Raw genomic sequence first — 16,253 nt, forward strand, 5'->3', positions numbered from 1 at the left:
GAAGGATGCAGTGGTGTCCCCTACGATAGGAAAGTTAGGGGAAAGAGAGGATCTAGGGAGTTTAAAGGACACTCCCCCGTCCCCCAACTGTCGGGACCCTTCAGGATTCAGTTCTGGGTCCCCTTCTATTCTCCATCGACACCCACTCCCTTGGAGAACTCAATCACTCCCATGGCTTCAACTACCACCTCTGTGTGGAAGGTACCCAAATCTACATCTCCAGCCCTGATCTCTCTCCCTCTCTGCAATCTCACATTTCCTCCTACCTTCAAGATGTCCTCCTGCCACCTCAAGCTTAACATGTCCAAAACAGAGCTCTTTATCTTCCCACCCAATCCCTGTCCTCCTGACTTTCCCATCAAAGTAGACGGCACCACCATCCTTCCTGTCTCACAAGCTTTGGCATAATCCTTGACTCCTTTCTCTCATTCAGCCCACATATTCAATCTGTTACCAAATTCTGTCGGTCCCACCTTCACGACACTGCTAAAATCCGCCCTTTCCTCTCCATCCATACTATCACCATGTTAATAAAATCACTCAACCTAGCCTGTCTAGATTACTGCATCAGCCTCCTTGCTGACCCACTATTTTTCCCCACTCTAGTCCATACTTCACTCTGCTGCCCGGTTCATTTTTCTACGGAAACGTTTTGGACACATCACCCCGCTCCTCAAAAAACTCCAGTGGTTGCCCATCCACCTTTGTATCAAACAAAAAGTCCTCTCCATTGGCTTTAAAGCTCTCCATCACCTTGACCCCGCCTACCTCGCTTCACTTCTCTCCTTCTACAACCCAGCCCACACACTTCGTACCTCTAGTGTTAACCTTCTCACTGTGCCTCGATCTCGCCCGTCTTGCTGCCGACCCCTAACCCATGTCCTGCCTCTGGCCTGCAACTCCCTCCCTTCTCTCATCCGGCAGACAACTGCTCTTCCTGGCTTGAAAGCCTTATTGAAGGCAAATTTCCTCCTAGAGGCCTTCCCAGACTAAACCTTACTTTTCCTCATCTCCCACTCCTTTCTGCATCCCCCTGACTTGCTCCCTTTGCTCTTCTCCCTTTCCAGCCCCGCAGCACATATGTCCATATCTATAATTTGTATTGATGTCTGACTCCCCACCGCTAGACTGTAAGCTCGTTGTGGGCAGGGAATGTGTCTGTTTATTGTTGTACTGTATTTTCCCAAGCCTTTAGTACAGTGTCTCGTACCCAGTAAATACTTAATAAGTATGATTGAATGAATGAATTTTGGAGGGATGATGCATGGATCATTTTTTTACAAAAACATTCAGTCTGTGAATTCACGCTCCTCAAAACCTCCAGTGACTGCCCAACCACCTCCGCATCAAACCAAAACTCCTCATCGTCAGCTTTAAAACACTCAGTCAGCTTGCCCAATCCTACCTCACCTTACTCATCCTGTAATACAGCCCAGCCTGCACACTCCCCTCCTGTAGCTCCAGCTTACTCACCGTGCCCAGTTCTCAACTACCTCACCCCCCGACCCCTTTCCCATGTCCTCTCCCTAGCCTGGAACTTCCTCCCCCTCTACATATGCCAGACTACCACTCTCCCCACCTCCTTCAAAGCATCATTAGAGTCACATCTCTTCCAAGAGGCCTTCCCTGATTAGCCCTGTTTTCCTGGTCTCCCTCTCCATTCTGTGTCATCTGTGCCCTTGGTTCTGTGACATTTGATATCTGCCCACCATCACCCCTGCAGCACTTATGTACATATCTTTAAATTATATATATTGCAGATGATTCATTTATATCCTTGTCTACCCCTCTAGACTGAAAACTCATTGTGGACAGGGAACATGTCTCCTAACTCTGCTGTACTGTCCCAAGCACTTAGTACAGTGCTCTGCACATAGTAAATGCTCAGTAAATACCATTAATCAATTAATTTAATTAATTAATGATGAGGCTTTCTTTTGGGCACATCTGAAGCTCAAAGTGCCAGCAGGGTATGTGTGCTAGAGATGTCTGGCTGGGATTGCGGAGGAGGTAAGTCAGGGTTCGTGAAGTAGATTTGGGAGTGATCAGCATGGGATGCTAGTTGAGGTCAAGAGAACAGATGTTTGCCAAGGGCAGGAAACGTCTGCCAATTCTCTTGTATCGTACTCTCCCAAGCGCTTAGTACAGTGTTCTGCACATAGTGAGTGTTCAATAGATGGGATTGATTGAGTGAATGAATGTTAATTAAAAAGGAGAAAAGGGGACCCAGAACAGAGAGGGCTTCTGTTAGGGCAGAGAGAGACTATGAAGGGAAATAAGGGAACTTAGAGAGGTGTCAGAAAAACCAAGGTGGGAGAGTGTTTTCTCCTAGAGAATGAGTAGTCCCTGGTGTCTAATGCAACTGAAAGGTCAGTCAATTGATCAGTGGTATTTATTGAGCACTTACCAAGTGCAGGGCACAGTACTAGCGTTTGGAAGAGTACAGTATAATGGAGTTGATAGACATGTTCTCTACCCACAACAAGGTTACAGTCTAGAGGATCCACATATCTGGGGGAAAGAAGTCTGGGATCCAAAGTTATGTGAATGAGATACATGGGTACATTTCTGCTTCCAAAATTGGGCTGGAAGGTAGCTTTGGAAACAAAGATATTCTTGGTAATTAGAAGAGGTGTTTCCTGAAGCTGAATTTTTCTCATTCTTATGGTGTGTCCTCTTCGATCATATTCTGAATCAGAGGAGTGTGCTGCCGGGGGGTTCTGGAGTATGGTAGAGTTCTCTTATGAATAAATGGGGACAGCCCCCTTCTTTTTTGGGGGACAGGGTTCTGTGAATGGACACATCTTGGTAGGCTGAGGATTAGGACAGAGATGGGTCTCATTGATTTACTATGGAGGAGATCATGGGTGACCTTACAGAGAGTGATTTCAAAGGAGTAAAGAGATGAGAATCCAGCTGCAGAGTCAAGAAAAGAATTGGGGGAAAGGAAAGCTGGCTCTCAATTGGAATGTTAAATATTTAAATAAAATACCTCAACTGTACTCTTTTGCTTCAGATTGTTATTCTGAAGCCCATCAGTATAGTAGGCTCTGTCCTTAAATAGAACAACGTGACCATGTGTGTCAGTCACGCATCAGTCTTATTAGTCATCTTTGCATGCATGAATAGGCTTGTCACATTGATAGGATCATCAGTAGGCCTCTTTGAAAGTGAAGGACAACTGGCCACAATTCCTTTTGTTTCACTGATAATTCCAAATGCTCTTTAAGGGCAGAATACCTCAGTAACGACTATTAATGAAAATTCCAAAGATTTTTTTTTTTTTACAGGTCACCAGTTTGCTCTAGAAATATTGACACATTGAGAGATTTTTTCAGTCAGTGGCATTTATTTGGCACTTACCATATGCAGAGCACTCTGCTAAGCACTTAGGAGAGTACAGCACAACTGAGTTGGTAGACAAAGCTTAGAGGGGGAGACAGACATCTAATGGAAAACCCTAACGACAAGGATGGGATTCAAAGCTGTGTGGCAGAGCACAGTGGATTAGCACTTGGCCACCCTGCTACCCTCTTTCCTGATTGATTTAGCTTTTTTCTTCTCAGTGCCATTGTCTCTTACCTTATGAATAAATTGCTCTGGCAAACAGAATGCAGTGTGCTGTTGTAGCATGACTTGGGCTACCCACTAAAATTGAAAAATTACAGTTAATACCATTTCTCATTTATTAAGCCTGACTCTGTCTTCTCAGGGCTAGTTTAGAGTGGTATTAAGCCTTCTGGGGATACTTCCAGATTGAAGTTGTGCTGCAGAGAGAATGTATCCCTCCCCTGCACCCCAATCAAAGATGTTATAGGACATCCTGAGGCTGAGAGGCACGGGGTCCCCTCAGCAGCTGGTGGAGATTCTGCTCTTCATTGTGGCTCTGCTGCTGCTGCTCAAGTCCCTTGACACTTTGGTAGTGTGACTGAAAAAGCCACATTGAAAGGCTGCGTAGCAGGTGGTAGCACCGAGCGCTGCCGTCTGGGCAGTGGATGTCCTTTGAATTGCCGTGAAATAAATGAAGCGTAAATCGGAGTGGGAGAGATGGCTTTAGACTCCCCACTTCAGGACTCCCAAGGGTGCTTTGTGGATAGAAGACTTGTCATTTCTAGGAGAGAAATGATTGTGTTCTAGTGTTTGCTTCTGATATGTCCAGATGTTTTCAGTTTCATGATTAAAGAAGGATACTTAAAGTCATGAGATTTGTGGTTTATTCTGTAAGAGTTCTGCTGTTTCGAATTGCATGGGAAATAATCTGTTTATAGTTGAGTAATTCAAATTAAAAATAACACTTTAGTAGCCCAGCAAAAGATCATCTTCTCTCTGATGATTTTGAGATGATTATACATTCATTGTACAAGTGTTTATTCATCTTTTTAGCTGTACCGGTACATATGCCTTAAATTTATAATCAGCAGTGTAGTCTTCGAACACACAAGATAGCGTTCATAAAAATATGTTTATGAAATATATATTTAGGTTATATATACACATATATCGGAAACGACTCAGACACTTAAATAAATATATCCACATATATCTAAAACAGTTTGAGTTCTAATCCTGGTTCTGCCACGTGTCTGCTGTGTGACCTTGGGCAACTCCCTTCGCTTCTCTGGGCCTCAGTTATCTCATCTGTAAAATGGGGATTAAGACTATGAGCCCCATGTGGGACAGGGACCGTGTCCACCCTGATTACCTTGTATCTACCCCAGCGCTTAAAACAGTGCCTGGCACATAGTGCTTAACAGATACCATCATTTTAAAATGTAAAGGAGTGCTTGAACAACAAATGTGCTATTGGAAAAGGAGGTTTAGAAAAGGAAAGTTCCAATGCTAAGTCAACCAGGGAGCTTTCTAATCCCTTAGATGCTTTGTATAATCGCCACCGCAACCAAATTGAAGGTATACAAAATGCTTGGCACACTCTCCAGATATATTTACACGGTCACCAAGAGCCAAGGGCGTAGTTCTGAACCCCGCCTTTTCTTTTCCCACTCTCAATGCTTTTGTTTTTCAGCTGGGAACTCTGGAGGTGTTTTAGAAGGATGGGAGATTAATTTCCACTCACCCCAACTGTAACTTCTGCCCCCCTCAAAACTAGTTTGTACTGTACTAAGAGCCTCCTGAAGCACTGGTGTACATATTTTTCCAACTCTAACACATACGCACTAACTCTTGTACAGATTCCCTTTTCCTTCTTCCTGTCCATATAATGTATTTTAGTTGCTGTCTCCCTTGCTGGATTGTAAGATTCTTCAGGGCAGTGATCATGTAGGCTTACTTGGTTGGACTTCCCCAGGTAATAATAATGATGACATTTGTTAAGTGCTTCCTATGCTCCAAGCACTGTTCTAAGCACTCCTCAGTGCAGTGCTGTCAGGTGCTCAGTGTTATTAAAATTCTAGTAATGTAGTTCAGCCAATATTGTTTCCTACAAATTTTTACTGACTAGAAGTTTGCTACTTTAAATGCTAAATGCACAAAACATAGCCATATTTTTCTAAAAATAGTCATACCTTCTCCGCTTGAATGCACTGTCCTTGTGGGAGCAGTCCTTAAGAACACACTTCTTTAGCTTTAAAATTCAGCTCTCCAACCACTACTTCCTGATTTTCCTACTCTCCCTTATTCCCCTGCCCCGCAAATCTGTCTTGTTCCCCCACTGTGATCCCCTATCTTTTGACCCCCTCCAGTTTTCCAAGTCATCGGGCCCCATCTGGTCTCTCTACCCAACCCTACCTTCTCTGGATACACAAATCCACACCCCTCAACGTCACCCTCTCTACCAAACTCACCTCACTCCCTTATCCCTTCATCTACCTCGTACCACCAACCTGCAGCCATTGTTCATCTCCACAGTATGCTTCCTCCTCTCTCACACAGGACCTGTGGGGTTCTGCTGGCAGAAATCTAGACACTAGGCCAAACTCATCCATCCCATTGTATCTTCACTTGCTTTAATTCTTCCCTCTTATCTCCCCAGCAATGGTATTTCTCCATCCCTGTTGAGTCCCATGCTCATTGCCCACGACAGTTGTTTCAGACTTTTAACTCCTTCCTCAAACCCCCTGCCTCCCAATGTCCATCCACTTTTGTCCCTAATGATTTGACCATGTAGTTCATTGATTAGATTGCAACCATTAGGCATGGCCTCTCTGAAATCTCCCCTAATAATAATAATAATTGGTAGTGATGTTTGCTAAGCACATGCTCTATTCCAGGCACTGTTCTAAGTGCTGGGGTGGTTACAAGCAAATCGGGTTGGACACAGTCCCTGTCCCACATGGGGCTTGTAATCTTAATCCCCATTTTACAGCTGAGATAACTGAGGCACAGAGAATTTAAGTGACTTGCCCAGGATCACACAGGAGAGAAGCGGCAGAGCTGGCATTAGGACCCAGGACCTACTGCCTTCCAGGCCCTACTGCCTCCCAGGCCCATGTTATATGCACTAGGTCATGCTGCTCCTTTACACTCTCTTCCTCCAACTCCCTCTTTTACTCTCCCGTCCTTTTGAGCTGTCTCTGAAAAGATCACCCGTCTCCTCTCAAATTCTGCCCCCTCTACCTGTGCTTCTAACTCCGTCCCTTTTCATTTTGTCACAGCAGTTGCCCCCCTCCCTTCTTCCCTCTCTGACCACCATCTTCAACTGTTCACTTTCCAGTGGCTCCTTCTCCACTGCTTTCAAGCATGTCCGAAATCCCCTATCTTAAAAAAACCCTCCCTTGACCCCACGGCTCCCTCCAGTTATTGCTCCAGCTCTCTTCTACCACTCCTCTCCAAACTCCTTGAGTTTGTCTACACTTGTCTCTCTACTGACTCTTTTCCAACTTTCTCCTCGACCTCCTGCCGTCTGGCTTCTCCTTCCCTCGCTTTCACAGAAATGGTCTTCTTTAAAGCCACCAACGTCCTTCTGGCCAAAACCAATGGCCACTACTCCATCTTATTCATTCAATAGTATTTATTGAGCACTTACTATGTGCAGAGCACTGTACTAAGCGCTTGGAATGAAAAAGTCGGCAACAGATAGAGACGGTCCCTGCCGTTTGAGGGGCTTACGGTCTAATCGGAGGAGACAGACAGACGAGAACAGTGGCAATAAATAGAGTCAAGGGGAAGAACATCTCGTAAAAACAATGGCAACTAAATAGAATCGAGGTGATGTACATTTCATTAACAAAATAAATAGGGTAATGAAAATATATACAGTTGAGCAGACAAGTACAGTGAGGATGGGAAGGGAGAGGGGGAGGAGCAGAGGGAAATGGGGGGAAAAGAGGGTTAAGCTGCGGAGAGGTGAAGGGGGGGTGGTAGAGGGAGTAGAGGGAGAAAGGGAGCTCAGTCTGGGAAGGCCTGAGTTTTAAGTAGGGTTTTGAAGAGGGGAAGAGAATCAGTTTGGCGGAAGTGAGGAGGGAGGGCATTCCAGGACCGCGGGAGGACGTGGCCCAGGGGTCGACAGCGGGATAGGCGAGACCGAGGGACGGTGAGGAGGTGGGCGGCAGAGGCTTCTCCTCTGCCTCCCACCCCCAAACTGTGGGAGGCCCTCAAAGTTCAGTTCATGGTTCCCTTCTATTCTCCGTCCACACCCACTCCCTTGGAGAACTCATTCGCTTCCATGTTTCTAGTGCAGATGATTCCCAAATGTACTTTTCTAGCCCCAACCTCTCTCCTCTCTGCAGTCTCACATTTCCTATCACCTGTCTCGTATTGATGAAATAGTTTCTGATGTTATTGGGAGTAATGGAGAGAGGAGGTGGGGCACTAGACACTTTGGAAGAAGGAAGTTCATATGATGGTATTTATTGAGTGCTTACTGTGGGCAGATCGCTGTACTAAGCGCTTGAGAAAGTACAGCACCAGATTCCCTGCCCACAAGCTTACAGTCTAGATGGGAGAGACAGACATCAATACAAATGGATAAATTACAGGTATGTATGTAAGCGCTATGGGGCTGGGAAAGGGGCAGAAAAAATGGAGCAAATCAGGGGTGATGGAGAAGGGAGTGGGAGAAGAGGAAAGGGATCGGGGGGAACCGGGACTGGTCTGCGAAGGCCTCTTGGAGGAACTGTGCCTTCAATAAGGGTTTGAAGTGGGGGAGAGTAATTGTCAGATTTGAGGAGGGAGGGAGGACATGGGTCAGGGATCAGCAGCGAGACAGGCGAAACCGAGGCACAATGAAAAGGCTAGCCCTAGAGCAAAGTGTGTGGGCTGGGTTGTAGAAGGAGAGTAGTGAGGTGAGCAAGGTAGTGGAGTGCTCTAAAGCCAGTGGTGAGGAGTTTTTGTTCGATGCGGAGGTGGATGGGCAACCATTGGAGTTTTTTGAGGATTGGGGTGACTTGACCTGAACAATTTTGTAGAAAAATGATCCGGGCAGCAGCGTGAAGTATGGACTGGAGTGGGGAGAGACAGGAGGCTGGGAAGTCAGCAAGGAGCCTGATGCTCCAGGGAGGAAAGGATAAGTGATTATATTAATGTGGTAGCAGTTTGGATGGAGAGGAAAGGGCAGATTTTAACGATTTTGTGAAGGTGGGACTGACAGGATTTATTGATGGATTGAATATGTGGGTTGTGTCTCCCCCCTTCTAGACTGTGAGCCCATTGTTGAGTAGGGATTGTCACTATCTGTTGCCAAATTGTACTTTTCAAGCACTTAATACAGTGCTCTGCACACAGTAAGCACTCAATAAATACGATTGGATGAATGAATGAATGAATGAGAGGAGTCAAGGATAACACCAAGGTTATGGGCTTGTGAAACAAGAAGATTGGTGGTGTCATCTACAGTGATGAAATTGAAGGTCCCGGGGTTGCCAAGGTGAAAGCAAGAGAGTGACTGAGTTGAGAATACTGGAGAGGAGAGTGTTGAGCTTCAAGGCCCTCCCATATAGGAAGGATGTTTAAATTTTTTACCCCCTGCACCAAAAGGAAGGTAGCATCTTACCCCTTCCCCAAAGTGTTCTTCAGACAGTTTGCTCTCCCCTTTTGTTGATGGCAAAACTGCGTGTATTTATTGTACTTAATTGTGTTCGGAGGGCTCTCCAAAATCAAATTAAAATGAAATGCTCTGAAGTACCCCATTGGCAACAAAGATATCCTTATCCTGTAAAAGTGATTGAAACTTGGCATTTTCTAATTTATTTTGTCACTGATATTAATTTTATGCTAAGATTGTCTGTTCCTAGAGACCAGGAGCTGAATTAGTTTAATTTGCTTTATTCAGCATTGTGTTTAAGGCCACTTAATAAATTGTGCATTTTTGATGTCTTAAAATTATTTTCAACCCAAGTTAACGATTTAAGTCCACTTGGCTCTGAAATGCTGTTAGGCACTGTTGTGATTATCAGTCAGTCAATCAGTGGTATTTATTGAGCACTTGCTTTTTTACTCTTTTTGTTAGTAGTATTTTGTTAAACACTTACTATATGCCAAGCACTGTACTAAGTATGGAGATAGATACAAGCTGATCAGATTGGACACAGTCCATGTCCCACATGTAGTCACCGTCCTAATCCCCATTTTGCAGATGAGGTTACTGAGGCATAGAGAAGCTAGGTTATTTGTCCAAAGTGACATAGCAGATAAGTGGTAAAACCGGGATTAGAATCCAGATCCCCTGACTTTCAGGCATGTGCTTTTTCCATTAGACCTTACTTCTCTTGCTGTTTGCACAGCACATGCGCTTGGGAGAGTACAGTTTAGTAGAATTGGTATTTTGCCTGCCCACAAGGAGTTTACAGTCTAAACTATTGTTTAGTTTCTAGACAGTTAATCTTCAAAAAATTATGGATCCGGTTTTTTTTTTTAAATTTTGTTTTCCCTTTCAATGTTTAGACCATCAACATGACGGCTGAAGAAACAGTAAATGTTAAAGAGGTTGAGATCATTAAATTAATCTTGGATTTCCTGAATTCAAAGAAGCTTCATATCAGCATGTTGGCTCTTGAGAAGGAAAGTGGAGTCATAAATGGCCTATTTTCAGATGATATGCTTTTTCTGAGGTATGTTTTAAGATTTTATTTCCTCATAGAAGTACTCTGAGATTTAAGTGATTTGAATTCCATGGATGAAATTTCAGTGTATTGTGACAGAAGATATACTTAGCCTTGAAATCAAGCTTTCCCTGTTAATAACCCATTTTATAACACTCATCCTTGCTATGAACAGACTCTTTCTAGAAATCTTTGGTACTTTCTACCTACCCAAGTTCATATAACAATGATATCCTTCTGCTTCTGTTCCAGCGTTTGAAGTGCCTCTTCCTTTATGTTAGTTTGAGCTCAGACTTTCAAGCTTCTGTGGTTCACCTCACCCTGAAATTGTGGGCATTGGCAACCACAGTCAGTGTTCACCTGTTCCTGACCTACTTTTACAGACTTGAGTCGTGTCTCTCATTTTTTTAGAGACTTGAATTGTGTGTCTCATATTTTTACAGACTTGAATCGTGTTTCTCTTCAGTCATCTTTTCAAGACTGAAGAGTTCTGATATTTTCAGTCTATTCTTGTGGAGATACTGCACCTTCTCGTTTATCATTTTAGTCCCCCTCCCCTGTCCCTTTCCTGCCCTGTTCTGTCCATTCTAAGATATGGTGATCAGAATTATATGCAGAGTTACAGGAGTAGCTCTTTTATGATTATATTTGTTTTCTCTAGGCTTCCAGTCTGATGGACTCATAATAATAACGGTGGCATTCGTTAAGTATTTGCTGTGTCCCAAGTACTGTACTAAGTGGTGGGGTAGATAGGGGATAATCATGTCGAGCACAGTCCCTGTTCATCATTGGGTTCACAATCTGAGGAGAGAGAGTAGGAATAGAATCCCCATTTTGCAGAGGAGGAAACTTGGGCACAGAGAAGTTAAATGACTTGCCCATAGTCACCCAGCAGGCAAATGGCAGAGCCGGAATTTGAAGCCAGATCCTCCAACTCCCAGACCTGTGCTCTTTCCACTAGGTCACTGCTTCCCCTCTTGTATTGTCCCCAAGGCTTAGTAAGTACTTTTTTTTAATGGTATTTGAGTGCTTACTATGTGCCAAGCACTGTTCTAAGCACTGGGGTAAAATCTAAAGTAATCAGGATGGGCACAGTCCGTATCCCGCAGAGGGTTCACAGTCTTAATCGCCATTTTACAGATGAGGTAGCTGAGGCTCAGAGAAGTGAAGTGGCTTCCCCAAGGTCACCCAGCAGGCAAGTGGGAGAGCTGGAATTAGAACCTAGGTCCTTTTGACTCTCAGGGTCGTGCTCTATCTTGGTAGATGATGAGTGATAGCATCACTGTTGTTATTAATTGCAATATGTTTGTTTTTTCATTCAGACAGCTAATCCTTGATGGACAGTGGGATGAAGTTCTTCAGTTCATTCAACCTCTTGAATGTATGGAAAAGTTTGACAAAAAAAGGTACAACTGTATTTAGAATTTTCATGCCATTGCCAATAGCTTTATTTAAGAGTTGCTGATGGAGTTGGGAAGCTTCAAGATGATTTTTAAGAGTAGTTTCTATTATAAAAAGCTTAAGTTTCTGTCCTCTGTGATACAAAATTTAAGTTCTCAAAAAATGAAGGAAATGATTTGCCAAGATTTGGTTCAGGCGATTAACATTTCTTGATACCTCTTTCCTTTTTTTAATTGTGGTGCTGCAATTGATGGACTCAGAGTAATGGAACAAGAAAGCAAGCAGAAACTCCAGTAAACAGTAAAAATTGAGAGAAGCAGCTTGATGATTTACTGATGATTCTTTCTAATTTCGGGACTATTTGGCACATCAGTTTTAAATTTGAAATCCATGACTTAATTTTTCTAAGAGATGAATATTTGTAATTATTTTTTAATTTTGACCCCTTGAAGTCTGAGAGCTAGGTTTTTTTGACTTTTTGGTATTGTTAGATGCATATATTGTAGAGAAGCAGCATGGCTCAGTGGAAAGAACCCGGGCTTGGGAGTCAGAGATCATGGGTTCGAAACCCGGATCCACCACTTGTCAGCTGTGTGACTGTGGGCAAGTCACTTCACTTCCCTGTTCCTCAGTTCCCTCATCTGTAAAATGGGGATTAACTGTGAGCCTCACGTGGGCCAACCTGATTACCTTGTATCTACCCCAGTGCTTAGAACAGTGCTCTGCACATAGTAAGCGCTTAACAAATACCAATATTATTATATATTTAAAGTGGGGAGGGAGAGATTATGGGGACTGCACTTCTTAAAGGAGGCTCCTGCAGTTCAGTGCTCTTGCCTCTGGCCATCAGTAGTATTTATTGAGCACTTACTGTGTGCAGAGCCCTGTGCTGAACATTTGAGAGCATTCAGTAGTTTTAGTAGACCCGCTTCCTGTCATTGAGGATCTTACAGTCTATTATTGGGGGAGACAAAGACATTATGCACCTAAGGGCTGTGGAGGTGGAGGAGAGGTTAGTATAAAGCGTTTAGAGGGTATGGATTGAAGTGTGAGGTAATGCAGAAGGGAGGGAGAATAGTGTGGGGAGATGAAAAATAGTCAAGGGAGACTTCATGGAGGAGATATGATTTTAGTAGGAACCTGAAGATGGAGAGAATGGTGGTTTGAGAGAGGATTCCAGGCGAGGGTGTGCCTGGAGAGGGGGAAGACTGGAGGCTGGGAGGTCATTGAGGAGCCTATTGCAGTAGTCGAGACAAGATTCTGCTGCCATTTCTTCCTCCCATTCTTCCCCCTGTTTTGCATCTCCCTTGATCCTAGAGGGGACTCCATGTTCCCTGTGTGCAGAGGAAACAGAGCACTGAGGGAGGTGGAGGGAGGAGAAGGAGGGGACATCAAGATGATAGAGAAGGACAAGGTGGGAATCTAGTGGGGTGCATGGAGAGGACCCCTAAGGCTTCTGGGACTAATGTCTGCTTCTCATGACCTGAGGGAGCAGTGGTATTAGCAGCAGTAAAGCTAGCAGGGAGACCATGGACAATGGCTAGGACCATTCTTGTACCTTGTGAGAGCTCCAGGGGTTCTCAGCCCTAAATCCCTGCTATCAAGTCACTGAGAAGAGCCTGGACTCCATGTCATCAGGATCCTAAAGCCCTCCTGTTCTTGCCTTCCTGGGATGAACAGAATTTGGGGCTCCCTGCTTAGTGAACCCCAATCTTGAACCCCTTGTTGTTCACCCTAGCACCCCCTCTGAACCTTAGGGATATCATTTGGTTTATAGCCAGCTGTCCCCCCTCCCAAGGTTGACTACAGGAAGCTCAGGATGAAAGGGCTGTCTCCCCATCAATCAGTCAAAGTAAAGTATCTCTTAGCATTCCCGATAAATGTATCTCCCAGGCACCCGGACTTCCCCAGCTCAAGGAACCCTACTGCAGGCAGACACGCCGGTTAGAGATCTGAATACGATTTCAATGGGTGCCCTGCAAGCATAACCAACCCACTAACAGGCAGCAAGTAACAGAATTCCAATCCTACTGGCTTTTCCTTTGTCTACCACTTTTCCCTTTCCCCCCAGGATCCTTTCTTTTTTCCTTTCAGCATCATGGTGCATACATTCTGTGCGTTTCCGTAATTCTTTCCAAGAGTCCCAGGTTCCAGGCTTCTCTTCTCTGAGTCCTTTCCTTAAGATCTCTGGGTGCCAGGGTAGTTTTCCTGATGATCTTCCCAGTTTTTTCTCATAGAAGCCTCACTTGTCTGGAGTCCTGAATTCAAGACCCTAAAACTTCTGAATATCTTAACCAGGAGCACTGATGAATGAACGAGCATATCCTAACATGTGCCCTTCCAGGATTGCAGCTTAAACTTTCTGCCCCCAAAATGGCTGAGGGAGTCCTTCCCTAACTACCTGGCCCACCATGTCCTTTTCCAGTCCTTCCCTCTGATTGCCTACATTCCAGGTGACTTGCTTAAAAGGTCTGGTACCTTCTTCAGTTAACCTTCCCTCAGGGAGCAGAGATTGGGAGTGAGAGAACTAGGGTGGTTTAGTGGAAAGAACACGGGCCTGGGAATCAGAAGACCTGGGTTAAAATCCTGGCAGAGTTGCCTGCTGTATTACCTTCAGCAAGTCACTTCACTTCTCCGGGCCTCAGTTACCTCATCTGTAAAATGGGGACTAAGACTGTGAGCCCCATGGGGGACAGGGACTGCGTTCAGCCTGATTAAGTTGTATCTACCCCAGTGCTTACATTGCTTGTCACATAGTAAGCACTAAAGAGATACCATAAAAAACAACCGAAAAAGTTTCTTTCTGGGTTTCTCCCCGCCTTGGGTAGGGCTAGGTTGAGTGACTGTCACACCCTCCTCCCACTTCTTCTGATCCTGGAGAGGAGAGGACACTAATTTTCTCAGCAAAGTGAGAAAACCCAAATTCCCTAAGGGGACTTTGATCTTGGAAAAGCCTGATTACTGTATCCTCAATCATCTTTCCTTCTCTTAATGAACACATTTCAGCATGTACACAACAATCAATGTTATGATGTGTTTTATTATAATGTAAGCCACGAAGCCTATTTTAACGAGCACACCCTGTCACTTTAGTGTGGTGCTTGCCACAGAGTGGCTAGAGCACGGGCCTGGAACCACAGGATCATGGGTTCTAATCCCAGCTCTGCCACTTGTCTGCTGTGTGACCTTGGGCAAGTCCCTTAACTTCTATGTGCCTCGGTTCCTCAGCTATAAAATGGGGATAACAACTACGTGGACAGGGACTGTGTCAAACCCGATTATCTTGTATATACCCCAGCATCAAGAACAGTGTCTGGCACATAGAAAGCGCTTAACAAATATCATTAACAGATACAATTATTATTTGTACTATTTCTTTATCTACCTCCCACTGTTGTTTGCTCATAGGTTTCGCTATATTATCCTGAAGCAGAAGTTTTTAGAAGCCCTATGTGTGAACAATGCAATGTCAGCTGAAGATGAACCTCAGCATGTAAGATTTTTATTCCTGAAGGTTTGCGCCAGTCTTGTTTGCAGTTATATATTTTCAGTTCATGAAAATTAAAAAGAAGAGGCAAAGCCTCAGTCTGGCATGATGGGTAGAGGGGTGGCAAGATTCTCCAACGTGATTTTTGCAAGTACAACTTAAAATCTATGATTTTTGCAAATACAAATTAAAATCGACCCTTTTCCCCTATACTCAGTCCCATAACTTTACTTGAACAAAGGTGATAGTGACAGTTTATACAGTAATTTCTAGAAGAGCCAAATGATTACCATGAACTACCATGAAAAGCCAGTAGGATTGGAATTTTGTTCCTTGTTGCCTGTTAGTGGGTTGGTTAAATCAACATTTTAATTTGATCTTTCCAAGGAGAGAAGAGTTTAGTTGATGTTTTCACTCTAGTTAGCCTATTATATTTTGAGTGTTAAAACAAACTATTTAAATATATTCTTGGTATTAAAATAAGAAAATGGGAAATTAGGTAACAAATAGACCATTAAGTACTATCTTCTTAAAGGGAGTGGTTTCAGTTTAGAGGCACGCATGTTAAAACATCAGATTAGGGGTTCTGCACTGCAGACAGTTTGTGTTCAGTCAGTATTTGTTGATTACCTAGGCCCTGCATTGTACAGGGAGAATCCAAATAGTTTTATAGGTGTAGCCCCTCCCCTCCCCAAGCTGAACAGTGTATTGGGGAAGACATATACTAAAATATATTCCAAGCAGGGGGAAAGCAATAGAGTATGACGATATGTATATAAGCACTAAAAGTAGGGGTTGGGTGGTGTGAGTACCCAGGTATTTCATTCATTCATTCCCTCATTCATTACTATGTGCAGAGCACTGTACTAATCGCTTGGAATGTACAGTTCGGCAACAGATAGAGACAATCCGTGCCCATTGACAGGCTCACAGTCTAATCGGGGGAAACGGACAAAAACAAGACAACATAATCACGATAAATAGAATCAAGGGGATGTATACCTCATTAACAAAATAATGTTACAGGTAATAAAAAATATATACAAATGAGCACAGTGCTGAAGTGCTGAATTGGTAGCTAGGGGATATAAATCGGAAGGAAGAACATTTCCTCAGGGAAGGTCTCCTATCAAAGATGTGATTTCAGAAGGACTTTGAAGATGGAAAGAGCAGTGGTCTGCCAGCTGAGCAGAGGGAAAGTGGGCAAGGCCAAAGGGAAACTTTGACTGAGAGATTACTACCTTTCTGAACGGAATAGACTTCAGTTCTGTTATGCATATATCTAGTACCAAGAAAGTAACTGGTTTTTCACATGTCAATGAATGAAAGGCGTTATGTAGGACAAAGATCTCATTTGGCAAGATGTCTTA

At 43.9% G+C, this 16,253-nt stretch overlaps 1 protein-coding gene across 2 annotated transcripts in view; it reads left to right on the top strand.

Moving 5' to 3' along the window:
- Positions 1–16,253, top strand: part of WDR47 (WD repeat domain 47) — a 69,904-nt gene that overhangs the window by 22,494 nt on the left and 31,157 nt on the right. The window contains exons 2-4 of one of the 2 annotated variants that reach the window (XM_029062899.1): positions 9,838–10,004; positions 11,318–11,401; positions 14,805–14,889. In XM_029062899.1, coding sequence (XP_028918732.1) covers positions 9,847–10,004; positions 11,318–11,401; positions 14,805–14,889 — 327 coding nt within the window. In that variant the 5' untranslated portion in view covers positions 9,838–9,846. Of the gene's footprint in view, positions 1–9,837; positions 10,005–11,317; positions 11,402–14,802; positions 14,890–16,253 lie in introns of those variants that run through there. The other variant, XM_029062900.1, reaches the window with a different exon arrangement.

Source organism: Ornithorhynchus anatinus, chromosome 4 (genome assembly GCF_004115215.2).
Source record: "Ornithorhynchus anatinus isolate Pmale09 chromosome 4, mOrnAna1.pri.v4, whole genome shotgun sequence".
Lineage (NCBI taxonomy): Eukaryota > Metazoa > Chordata > Mammalia > Monotremata > Ornithorhynchidae > Ornithorhynchus > Ornithorhynchus anatinus.